Source organism: Thermobia domestica, chromosome 4 (assembly GCF_964235325.1).
Source record: "Thermobia domestica chromosome 4, izTheDome1.hap1.1, whole genome shotgun sequence".
Lineage (NCBI taxonomy): Eukaryota > Metazoa > Arthropoda > Insecta > Zygentoma > Lepismatidae > Thermobia > Thermobia domestica.
This window is the reverse complement of record NC_137457.1, coordinates 112747593-112761140: the sequence shown is the minus strand read 5'-3', so window position 1 is coordinate 112761140 and position 13548 is coordinate 112747593. Positions and strand designations below refer to the sequence as shown.

Here is a 13548-nt window from a genome sequence, read left to right as displayed (position 1 = left end):
GTTGGTCCTTTATGAATTTGTGGTTCCTTTGGCCAACTAAATTTCCAGGATTTTTTGAGCAAATCCTTTTCGGGCTTTTGAGCTACTTGTGCAGCCCCCCCAAAATAGATCACAGTTGTTATAAGGCATTCAAACTGAATTTTCTCGATTGACGTGAGTGTTGAATGAAGTCAGACAACAACTTACGGATATGGCTAAGCAGCAAAGTGGAGATAAAGGGTAGAAATAAGTAATTTTTCATAAGGTGAGTGAACATTTTTGTTCTAGTTAATAGTGACTGTTGCGTCAAACTTCGTTTGTCTGAAAGGTTGTCGGATAGGATCGTTGTTCTGCTCTGCTTTGCATTCAAAGATTTTGCTTTACCAATTTACTTTTTGTTGACTTGTTTTCCTCCCATTTTCTCATTCTATAGATTTTTTTTTAAATTCGGAATTCTTCTTTGGAATTTTTTTTTGGTTCATGATACTCATTATTTTTTCGAGTTCCGTTCTTGCAGAATCGAGAATTATATTTGCTTTCCTCCTACTTTATCACTACAATATTTTTTGGATAATCCGATTGGATTAATTTTTGAAATAATTCTACGACCCTAGTCCAATACTTCTCTTTGATGTATCCCTCATTAATTTTTTATATTATTTATATTATTAAGCGTAAATATTACGACTGGATTAAGTTCGTCAGCTTTAATTAAAACATACATTGGCAATCTCATTATTTTCTGAATTTAGAGTATAAAATTGAGAATTGATTAAATTATACAAATATTGTGAGTTACTATACAATGAGTAGTTGAGAATTACTATATATATAGGGTGTCCGAATGAAATAAACCGATTATTGTCTGGCTTGAGAATTGTTAGATTGGAGAAGATTTTGAAAGGTAAAAAATTTCAGAATTAGTCGTGATAGCTTATTAGCATTGAAACTAATTGTTTAATAAACTAAATTTGATTAATTTATTTCGAGATTGAAGAAATTTAGAATTGTATTAGAATTTGAATCAGAGCATAGACTTTGATAATTTTACAATTTTGAATACGACTTAATAAATTTGAAAAGAGGATTGGATCGTTCTTTCTTTTAATTATTAAATTCATTATTCAGATTTTTACAGAATATATATATATATATATATATATATATATATATATATTATAGTCATATTTCGGCTTTAGTTGCTTTAATAATCGCAGATATATTCATATATATATATATATATATATATATATATATATATATATATATATATATATATATATATTTCATTAGTTATTTATTGTTGTTGGTCTATAAAGTGTATATGGATCATTCAAACGCTTTGGTACATATACACTACCCTGAATTTGTAATAAAATTTGTTATTCAAGATTGAAATTTGTCTTGTTATTATATATATATATTTGAATTATATATATTTGAATTTGTTATTATATATATATATATTGTTTTTTCTTAAGAGAAGTATTGGATGGTTTCATACGACTGTTAACCAACTTGAATAGATAGAAGCGTTGAGATCCTTCATCACTACTTCCGACTTCTAGGGAATTACTGGGCGGAGCTCAGGATTAATTTATTTATATTTTATTTTTATTCTGAATTCTCTCCGGTTCTAGCCCAGGGGGACAGGAGCGTTACAAGGTAGCATTGAGTAAAGCCATGTTGTATTATTGTATTGTAATACATGCAGAGCATTTATGCTTTTCTAGTGCGTCTTCGAATCTCTTTTGTACGATTCAATTTATATAGGCTAGAGTTCGCAATTTTCCAAAACAATAGAACTATCTATCTGTCTGTCTATATATATATATATATATATATATATATATATATATATATATTGTTACCATCTAAAGTCTCCGATAACCCTGATGGCCGGGTTTCGATTCTGTGGTTTGGAGTGGGAGCTAGTGGCGGTGACATAGTGACAGGAGACAGGGGAGAAAAATATTCTTCCGGGAATGATTTATTTAAATCTCTGCCTGGCTAAGCTGTGTTCCTGGCCCCTGTTGGCTGTAAGACCGCAGAGCAGCGAACAGAAATATAAAAGACAAAGCAAAGAAGGTCTTGTGCCATTCATGATGGCAGAACGAAATCCAGTTGTAAAGAAAGGAAACAAGGACCCTAAACAAGGAAACCCTAAATATATTGGTAGTAAAATAATAAATCTCAACAGAAATATAGTTTCGCCGCGAGGTGTATAGCCTAGCATGGGTTAGTACCATAGTTGGCCGCTAGGGCAACGGCAATGTTAGTTGTACTCTGCTTCCTGCCACGTGTCGACTCCTGCCCACGCGCTCCTCGAAAGGTGCTGGATTGACCTTGGCTATCGGCCCACACACTCCTTCAAGGTGAGATAGAGGTTGTAAAGACAATAGAAAGAAGCTAGATTGGCCTTGACTATCCGCCCACATGTGGTGCAATATGGTGCAATAAGGTGAAATACGGGAAGTGGTGCAATCGGATGAAACACGGTGAAATCTGATGCAATAGCCACCGCCCCGAGAGTATAAAAGAGGTGAGTTCGACCTTGCCGAGATCCTGTTTTAGGCCGGCACTCAACCTGGGCTGGTCTCGTCTCCAATTTGCAGCAGTTGCGCTACTACTTCAGACTCAGGTATGCTGCCGAACCTAGAAATAATTTCTAAGTTCGCCATCAATATGATTTAACTTGAAATTTCTTAAGAAGCGATAACATACCAAGAAAAGCTAAAGGGTTACGCGAGTATTAACACCTTACTTGCTGCTCGAGTCCAGGTATTTCTTAAATCTCTTTTCTTTTTTCTTCTCTTCACATTTTTACAATATGTGGACATTTCGCGAACCGAGGAGCAGTCTATAGGCTAGTAACATATATGTAAGATGGAGTAATGTCAGTTAAACTATAAATAGTCTGGTCACGCTGTATGTAACTCGATTGTACTTCTTTTCTTTTTGATTTCTTTTGTAATAAATACTTTATTTTGGAATTCTTATTTATTTATTTATTGGACTCATTTAATGATTTAGGTGGAAGCCAAGAATCCTCACATTTGTACTGGGCGATTCAGGTACAGTCTTAAAATTAAGCCTCTGAGCTACGAACTTTGATGCTACTTCTCTTCCATTAAGGTACCAGTTAGTTGATTCCAGACTAGCGACCGAAGAAAACGCTCAGTTCGAGGTTAATCGCGGGTTAATACAGAATCCGTCAGCTAGGAGGAAGAATACGAGAGAGAGAAGTATAAGTTCATTCCATCGAACCTGTCCTGTGCGTATGTTGCACAGGTGGTGGAGCCCCCAAACCATACTCACACACCAACTTACTAGCAATAAATGTAACAGATTTTGGTGGAGGCGCCGGGTACAATATTTTTGGTTTGTATAGTCCTTACATTTACCTTGGCTTGCTTGGTTATGTTATCGCAGGAAATGTAGTTTATCTTTCTTTTCGTAAATTACTTAGTGCTAATATTATAAGTTGTGCTTCGGAAACTATAGAAATAGACAGTGTTGTTGCGCTAGTTAAAAAAAAACGAATAGTGAACCAACTTAGTAGCATGTAATCCCTTCAGCCTACTAGCCTTATAGCGAATTAATATCGGCGTAATTTGAGATACTTATCAGAAATTAAAATTTGATAAAAAGTAAAAGAAGATAAAATAAAACAGAGCATTAAATTTGGTTTTAAAAATAACAGGAATATCAATATACTACGTAAATTCTACATTTTTTAAAGGAATAAAAATATACAGGAAGAAGGAAGTATGTCTATTATGATAAATTCAATCTAGAATTATATTTTTTTTATTTTCGTACGATTGAAGGAAATAACGCAATTAACCACAAGGTTTTTGTCTTCTTCCTGTCATTGCTAAAATAAGAAGTAGGTTAACAAGGGCATTGTCACGGACGAGTACTCGCTGAAGAACTTACAACTAATGCATCAAAATACCTACCTAAACAGAAGAAGTTTCATGGACATAGCAATAACCAGCAGCCCGATACTTCCAGTGCTCATGAACCGGAAAGTAGTAGTCCGTCTCTCTTAAGGGAAGATAACCCTTTTTCTTCTACAACAAAGGAAAAGAGACATCTTCACCAGCAGTTAACCCCACAGTTTCTAATAAAACGGAGCTTAAAATTAAGACGGAAGCTATGTCAAAATCTCTGCTTAAAAAGAATGGAACAGAAAATGATCTTATACACCCCCCCATCATAACTGTTATGAATTCGTCAGTAGGAGCTTTTCCTGGTAATCATCAGGTACCCCACGAACCTGAAAAGGATAGTTCGTGCGAGACGCAGTCTGAAGTAGGGAAGTTACCTTCGTGTTTGGTGCAACCAATACAAAACTCACAGAGGTCTCATCGGTAGAACTTCCATCCGAGGACGTTTCTAGACAGAATCTACGAGGAGACCCTCTTGGTTTAGGTGAAGATGTGTCCGAACTTTACCCTGAAAACGTTTTTAAAGTACACCTTCCATCCAACTTGCATGTATCCAACATGGCCAGATTGGTCCATAGTGAATCTGGTTGAATGTTTTGATGATTCGAGTGAGTGACAAGTGGTGCTACACAGTGAGCATATAAGAAATATTTGTGATGTGTGTTTAACGAAAACGCAAACATAAGAGTATACTAAGAAATGTTTATTTTTGACCCTTATATTCTTCGCTAAACTCAATGCCAAATATAGCTTAGAAGGCCACACTAAGTACATGGAGCGGAAGAATTATAGACGAAACTTTTATTTTACGGGATAAAATTATTCCTAATGGAAAGTTCAAGTGAGTGAAATCTTTATAGGAAGTAGAAGTAAAATATTTAAGGGCCATATGTGAATGTTAGACTGTTTAGAGAAGAAAAGCTGCGGCAAATATAATAAGGCGTAGAAAGATTCACCGCAGACTTGAATCATGGAAGTTTGCGCAGTCCAGAGGTGTACCTTTGTTACCGAAGGGGAAGGGACAACCACCTTTGGTGGACATAGGTGTGATGTATGAGGGGAAAGAAAGAATTATGTCAGATTCAGAAGTAGTCCTGTATACTCCAGGGGGACGGGCAGCTAATGTCAACAATTCTGGAGCTAAAGCATTCATAACATATCGGCGAGCTCTGGAAACGATGCCTTGTAATGAATTAGTGGTCACAGATATTTGTGTTATTCTAGCAAATAAAGGAGAGACGCACCCTCATGCATTTTGCCGAATCAACAAGAATTTAAATAAAGGAATGGTTGGTTCAGATGTATTTTTGTGCTACAAGAAATCGATGAACAGGGCGAATTTGCTCTCATACAAACCAGGAATTCTTGCACGATATCCTCGGATAGACCATCCAAATTTTCCCTTTCCGGAATCCGTGCCTATGTTTTGCTTACCGATGGGTTCGACGATAGAGTGTTGGCCTGCGCAAGCGTCTCAGCCGAGACCAGTGTTTTCAACGTTTGTACTAACAGTATCAGACGCTGCACAGAAGGTTTACGGGTCTGCAATCACATTCTACGAACGATTTCCAGAAGAGAAGCTTTCGGCAGATCAACGAGATAAACTTCAGTCGGAAGAACCTGGAAGCAAGACACCAAAAACAATCAATACAAACAAATGCATATGCCTTCTGTCCCATTGGCCGTTTTTTGATACTTTTGAATTGTTCCTTAAGTTTCTTTACCGTCTGGCAATTAGTGGTCCTCAGCCAATTCCTATAGAAAGGTATATCTCTTATTTTTTGGAAGAGGTTCCATTTCCCTCTCCTCAAAGGCCAAGAATAATGATTTAACTATCCGCGTTACCAACAGATGTTGTGGATCTGACGCCGCCGGAAGATATTCCTCTTCCTCGCAGTGGGGCTGCGTTTCGGCAGCTTTTAACAAACCTGGGTCCAGATGACTGTTTGACAGTTTTGTTGCTTGCTCTAACTGAACAGAAGTTGTTGGTACATTCCCTGAGGCCTGATGTTCTGACAGCAGTTGCGGAAGCGATCTCGATGATTATATTCCCTTTCAAATGGCAGTGTCCTTACATACCCTTGTGCCCTCTTGGATTAGGCGATGTCCTACATGCACCGTTGCCTTTTCTCATTGGGGTCGATTCTAGATTTTTCGATATGTATGATCCTCCTCCAGACGTAAACTGCGTAGATCTTGATACAACTACGATCACAGTATGTGAAGAGAAACGTAATCTCACTTGGAAACTACTTCCGAAAAAGCCAGCGAGGACTCTCCGAAATAATTTGCAAAATCTACACGATAAGTTACGACAACTGGTTCGAACCAGGCAGAATTTAAAAAGTGATCGTAATCGAGACAACAGTATCGATAAGGATTTTCAGTTGAGGAGAAAAGAGCAATGTCTTGAACTAGAAATACAAGAAGCATTCTTGAGATTCATGGGAACGATATTAAAAGGCTACAGAGCATATCTTCTTCCTATTACGAAAGCTCCAACAGTTGGCACAACAGATGCGAGTTCTTTATTTGACCTTCAAGGATTTCTGCGTTCCAGAGAAAGAACACACCATAATTTTTTTAATTTAGTAATGAAGACTCAAATGTTCATCCGATTCATCGAAGAGAGATCGTTTGTTTCTGATATGGATGCTAGTTTAGCATTTTTTGACGAATGTACTGAAAAGGTTGATTTGGATGATAGTGACATTCGCCTCATGGAATTGGACGAATCTCATCAAAGTGAGAGAACAGTTTTTATAATGCCACCTGAATATGCAAGTCAGGAAGGTGTAACACAATTATAACAAGGGTTTCACACTAAATAACAAATTGTTTAGTAGAGGAGAACCCAAGGATTTGTTAAACGTTGGACCACGATTGAGAGGTCCAATTCCTGGTAGTCCGATGGCTAGAAGAACAAAACATGAAATAAAATCTGCTCAAAAATTGGCGCGAAAGCACGCAGAAACACCAATGTTGTGGGCTAAATGTTTACTGGGAACTTGCTACAGTTTGTGGTTCATTCATCTTCCGAGTTACGTAATTGTGTCTCCTTCGAAGGCTGCATGTTTACGAACCGCATATGAAACTCTAGTCAGAATTCAAAATATCAAACTTCAGCCGACGGATGAGGTTTGTTATCGTGTCATGATGCAGCTTTGTGGAGTTTACAGCCAACCAGTGTTAGCTGTGAAACTGTTGTTTAAAATGAAGAGTATGGGTATTCAACCAAATGCCATTACGTATGGGTACTACAACAAGGCAGTATTAGAAGCTACGTGGCCATCAGATATGACTAATTCAAGCCAACTTCTATGGAACAAATTAAGAAATGTGATAATTGGCGTAGCTTTGTTTCGCCACGCGGGACGCAAGGGTGCTCGACGACGACTTTCTCTATCAACCGATGCTGTTGATCAGTTGTGCATGGAGATTGATGGTTTGTCCAGAACTTCTCTTGAAAGCGGAAATTCCCAGGATTCAACGCATACATTACCCAGAGATTTGCCAGAAATGGGAAAGCTGGAGGAACGAACGCGAACTAGTACAGGAAGTCAGTCCGATATGGGTTATAGTTCAATGAATGAAAATACAAAAACAGGTTCGTTGCAATAACTTAATATAGAAAAAAAGTTGAAAGGGAGAACCAAAGAGGACCGCTTCGCAAAACAATGTCAGCAGCCACTCTAAGAATCCCTTCTAATATTGTTTTTACAGAAAATAAGCCTGATGCTGCAGCCGTAAACAAATCAAATACAGTAGACTTCACTGCATCTGACCAGTTCAGATCTCGTGTTGGTATCATAGTAAGAAGTTCAGCGAAAACACTTACTTCAGCGTCATTGCAGAATCAAACATTTGATAGCAGTGCCGGCTTGTTGATGACTGGTCTTTATGATGGTCCTGTACGGATCACAGATTGTGCTAAGGATAGTGGAAGTACCACAAGATGCAATAGGGAGGCTCTGAAGCGGCGACATCGTAGTGGTAGTGCTGTTCAAGCAGATTTTTCATTTTGTGGGAGGCAAGCGCCAAAATTATTGCATTCACGCTCTACTCAAGAAAGGGGAATCCAACATTTAGCGTGCCAGAATAATTCAACGGTATCTCCTGAAAGATGTGGGGATCATTTCAAGCTTCTAAGGTCTGAGAGTTTTGCCAACGATGCTCAAATATTCGAAAAGCTAAATCAATTAAGTCGTGAAATGGGTAATAGAAAAGAAGATCATTCATCAAGTGCGACATCTGATGACGGTGTAGTGATAGATAGAGACTCATTGCTGCTGGAATCGGACGAAGTTATCAGGTCCAATCGTGATTCTCAAACATGCAAAATAACACATGAGCAGGCTATCATAGTTACAAATTCTGATACGGATACTATCTTAACCAACTATGACGTAACGTCTTGTTTAAACCGTCCTGATGGACTTTGCAAGATTCCTGAAATCATACTTACTCCCTTTCAAGCTCCAAACTGTATCTATCATTTGTGGCGAACGTCTTCTGTTGCAGAAATAAACCAATTCTGTGCGTTCGAATGTCTTCCGCATAAGCATACAATTGTGACACCATTACATCAAGACAACTTTCTCATTACTAATCCGCCACCACAGATGACTCTAAGATGTCCCGAAAAAACTGAAGTTATCAGGCAGAATCCACTAAACCCCGGATCGCTCAAGATCAATCTTAACTGTAAATGTGCATTGGAAATATCACCACAGTTACGTATCCCTGAAAGGTTTCCCTGCTCTCAAGATTCAATATCCAACCCCTCAGTGAAACGACTATTACCCTTGACGTGGTTACCCTTCGAAACTCTTAAACAACCCAAGAACCTGTTTGATGAATTGGAATTTACGGACTTAAACACAACGTTGAATCAGAATTGGACGGTGAGGGTAAACTATTACAGTCCCCCAATAAAATCCGAAAATGAAATCCCAGTAACATTCTCTCACGACCTTCATGTATCAAATATTACAGGAAGGCCGTATCTAACTATTTTGTTTGTTTGGAATACTGTTATAACTCTTTGCCTGATATACGTAGCCTTCCAGCTAGGAACAAATCTATGGCCTTTTATATTCACAATCCCAACACCGGTTAAAGCTCAAGGCATCATCCATGAATGGACCGAACTCATAGTGTATGTCGTGATAGGACTCACATTGTTGGGCCTAATATTAGTTTGTTGTTACAAGGTAGTATGGGTGAAGTTAATGTCACTTATAGGTAATAACGTTAATACGCCTCACTCAACTTCTGAACAACTTCAGAATTCAAGAAGTCATCCAACTCCCTCAGTTCGCCACACCCCTTTATGACTACCTATGATTTCATTTCTTATGATGACCCATTTTACTAGCGCACACACCTTCAACTCTCAACACTTGCTCATTGCGGTATTATTACTGAACATGATCCACATGTCTTACTATATGATTCATCATTGCCTTTAATCCTGGAATTCCAATATGAATCTTTCATTCCACCCTCTACTAACATTTGGAATGAATTACCACAAAATGACCTGGAAATTTTGATGAAAGATCATAGTCAACAAGGTTATCCTTTTGTTTTTGTTACCAAAGTTCATGTCAAACAAAGTTGGATTACTGATGCGCAATTAACAATTTTTCTTAGTCACTTGCGGCAAGCACAACACTCATCAATGATCTCTTGGAAATCTTTGCGAACAGTTCATGATATTCCTACCTGGAATCAGCTATTATCAGCCTGTGTGACCAACAATATCACTCCAGTAATGCTTACCCCGAGTTTATTATATAACCTCACATTAGAACTCGAAAAGCAGCTACAATCAACAACTTATGAACTAGTTATTCCCGCCTCATATATTTCAATTGTATACTCGTATAAATTCAGTGAGTGCATAATAGCCCCAACAAAAGTGGTCATGGCTATTAAGTTACCCTTGCGGCAACGTGGATCTACATTACAGCTGCTACATCTCCGACTTATTCCCTTCCAAAGGGAAGAACAAGTCTGTCATGTCAACTTACCGATACGGCAAGTAGTTTTACGATCACCGGGGAAGGAACTTTTAACAGCTGATTGTCATTTGTCACAAGAATCCATCTGTCTTGCTCGCGAATTTCAACCACACGAATTCGGCACACTACCATGCCTCACGGCTCTTATTCATTCGAATTCTTCTGCAATTCATGAAAATTGTCCTACGACTTGCCAATACTTACCAGAAATAGGGTTATTTCATAGGTTAAACTTCACTACCGTAACTATCTTGGCACGTCGTGAATTATCAATTCATATACTATGTCCAGAAGCCGATATTCCAAACATGTTTTCACCAGACAACTATGGCAGTTTCTTAATCAATCTTGGGTGCAGATGTTCCGTAAAACTACAAGGCATAACTCAAAAACCAATATATCCTTGTATAACAGATAAACTACAAAAGTCCCGCGTAGTGAAGCTAATTCCGGTACAATGGTTGAAGCATATTACTCATTCGTTAGTACCGTTCTTTTGTCATCCTTGTACTTTGAAATCACATACATCATATCAATCACTCATGCCTAATGATTATTATACTATATTATTAATATCATCCTGGTATTCATTTCCTTTATTATTGGTGTATCAGCTAGTATTATGAAAGTAATTATATTGCGCAGAAATATACTACTTCGACGTCGTCGACGAAGACAACCCTATTGCCACAGAACCTCACCCCCTAGCCCTCCGCACTATTTAAGTGTCACGGGATAGTTATATATCAGTATCAATTACGTACGAAATAAGCTAGCTAGCACAAAATTTCGTTGTCTCTATCTTTCCAGATCATGGATGTCGACCCAAGCACAAACACGCCCTTTCCATCAACGCACGATCTACGGGAAGAACGAGTTCGCTTGTCCACCTTTACTAACTGGTCGGTACCTTTCATCACGCCAGCTTCCTTGGCTCGTAGTGGCTTCTATTTCTTACGTGCACCTGACCACTTAAAATGTATCTTCTGTAACATCGAGATTGGCTCATTTGAACCAGGGGATACTGCACACAAAGCACACACGCGATGGGCGCCATATTGTCCATTCCTCCGCGGGTTCCAGGTCGGGGAAGTACCCTTGATCCCTCGATCCACCCCTCATAGAACAGGTCATGACGTGTGTGGAAGCCTATGTCTCGAACTGAGACCACATTCACGTTCTGAGCGGGACCCCCTACCAACTCGTTCATCGCCCGAAAACGATGAAGTACCTGTGAAGGGCCCTGTACATCGTCAGTATGTTACCGAACAGTCACGTTTAGATTCTTTTAAGTCTTGGCCTGTGAGCCTTAAACAAACACCGGAAGCATTAAGTACTGCAGGTTTCTTTTACACTGAGAAAGGCGACGCAGTTATCTGCTACTATTGCGGCCTAGGCCTCCATAAATGGTTCCCAGAGGACGACCCGTGGATTGAGCACACTCGTTATGCTCCCAAGTGTGCCTACGTTTCTCTTAAAAAGGGATCTGAATTTATTAATCAAATACTGAAGTCGTCTTCCACCTCCTTACCCAACAATGCGGCAAATCAGCCGTCTCACTCCCTGACGATTAAAGATGAGGGCATTCCTGTCACGTGTCATGAAACTATCTCTTCAATTCATGGCCCCCCAGACCGTTTGCCTGAATGCAACTTCCACCCACAGTGTAAGATTTGCTTCACTCAAGAAATACAGGTTATATTTCGTCCATGTAATCACGCCACTACATGTACCTCCTGTGCCTTAGCTGTACAAACATGTGTTGCTTGTCGTACTCCGATTGAATCTATCATGCGGATCTACATTCCTTATTTCTACACTTTCTTATTGCTGCTTCGTGCTTGCCTAGTCACATTTTATATTATTTTCTTATTCCTATTGTATATACTGAATATCCAACATTATATGGTGTCGTAGTTTAAAAAAAAGTTACATATATTTTATTCAGAAGAGATATGTCCAAGTTATCTGGCCTCCTTGTATTCCACTCCTAGCTCATGTAAATAAGCTTCTAAAGTGTTACTTTTCTAATTATTATTTTATTGTTAATTTAGAATAAGCTAAGGAGCCAGAAATCAATCTTCTGAGACTTCCTGTATACGTAAATTAAAATGTCATTGAATATTTCATATTTTCTTTGAACCAATAGAACTTGTAACTTCCTACGTACTCAGTATATTATTCTTCATGCATTTATTATATTATCTTTGTACATAAGACAAAGTTTACTGTATGGTATTAGTTCTTAGTCTATTTTTTATACTCATAACATATTCGTACATATTCATATGGCGTTTGTATTATTCTTTTGCTCTATATTCAATATCCCGATATATTAGTTAGCATTTACTATATTATATTAGTTCGTAAGATAAGTTTACTATATTGTATTAGTTCTTAGTCTATTTCATATATTCGTAATATATTCATACATGTTCATTTGACGTTTTGTGTTATTACTATCTTATCTATACACTATACCAATATATTAGTATCCCTATATATTTATATTATCTCATATTTTGTCTTGCTATAATCGGAACACAGTGAACAGATGTTTTTATTTTTCCTTCAATTTTTCTTTTTTCTTATTATTATTTTTATTTTCCACGAGGTGAGGCAGGCGTATGCACACTTAGTAATTGCCTTGTAACTAATAAATAAATAAATAAATAAATAAATAAACAAATAATAATAATAATAATAATAATAATAATAATAATAATAATAATAATAATAATAATGCCTTGTACTTAGTAATTGCCTTGTAACTAATAAATAAATAAATAAATAAATAAAAATAATAATAATAATAATGCAAATAATACCGAACACAGGAAATTCATGTTACAATTATCATTGTTGTATTAATTATGTCACATACTACCTGATAGACATTAGTTCCACATGCCAGGTGTGTTGTATAGCGGTAATGCATATCCAATAAATGCATATAGATTAGACTAGACCATATGTAACGATTATGAGTACAAATATGAAAGAAGAGTGGATACTGAATGAGAAATTTGGTATAATAAGTGATACTTAAGCTTTGAATTATTTGTATATGTGGGGGACACGAAATACACTAATGTGTTGTTTAACTGTTTGTGATTGAACAAGAGGTTGAAATTAAAACCAAAAAGGAGCATCCGCCCACTTCTGTCCCTTTGGAGTTGCGCAGTCACCCTGGAATATATCCAGAGTCCAATATGAAAATAGAATTTGGCAACCTAAGTAGTAGAATAACAAATGTAAGGTTTAACATATTTTCACGACGTGGAGTAACTCAAAGTAACAAGAACTAATTACAACTAATCAAGGACGTAGTCTATAGTACCGAGGTCAATAGTCATTACTACAAAAGGTATTAAACTTTCAAACTTCAATAAGCTAATAGAGGGGATGTCTACCTTCCCCCCCCCATCAGATACTGTACCAACCGAACTAGTAATTCATAGCACGTTTTAAAAAAAACAATAGAGGGCCCACAAGTGCGGCCCCGGCCCTGTACGGATTATTATTTTTTTTTCATGACATTCCTATCGCCATTGTTTCTAAGTTCATGTAAAATTATTCTACCCAAAATT

The 13548-nt window shown here is 37.5% G+C and overlaps 2 protein-coding genes across 2 annotated transcripts in view; both read left to right on the top strand.

Annotated features, from left to right (window-relative positions):
- The window catches only part of LOC145682842 (C-myc promoter-binding protein-like), a 28118-nt gene extending 20565 nt beyond the window's left edge, over positions 1-7553 (top strand). Inside the window, 3 exon segments of the mRNA XM_081754207.1 lie at positions 4879-4953; positions 4956-6732; positions 6734-7553. Coding sequence (XP_081610333.1) covers positions 4879-4953; positions 4956-6732; positions 6734-7553 — 2672 coding nt within the window.
- Positions 7554-10771: 3218 nt separating this feature from the next.
- LOC145682841 (death-associated inhibitor of apoptosis 1-like) lies at positions 10772-11875 on the top strand. The gene has a single exon (XM_081754206.1). It carries the CDS (start codon positions 10772-10774, stop codon positions 11873-11875), a length of 1104 nt encoding a protein of 367 aa, XP_081610332.1.
- Positions 11876-13548: the final 1673 nt, after the last annotated feature.

Excerpts from the sequence above, each read along its gene's own strand:
- LOC145682841 (XM_081754206.1), top strand. The coding sequence starts at position 10,772 with ATGGATGTCGACCCAAGCACAAACACGCCCTTTCCATCAACGCACGAT.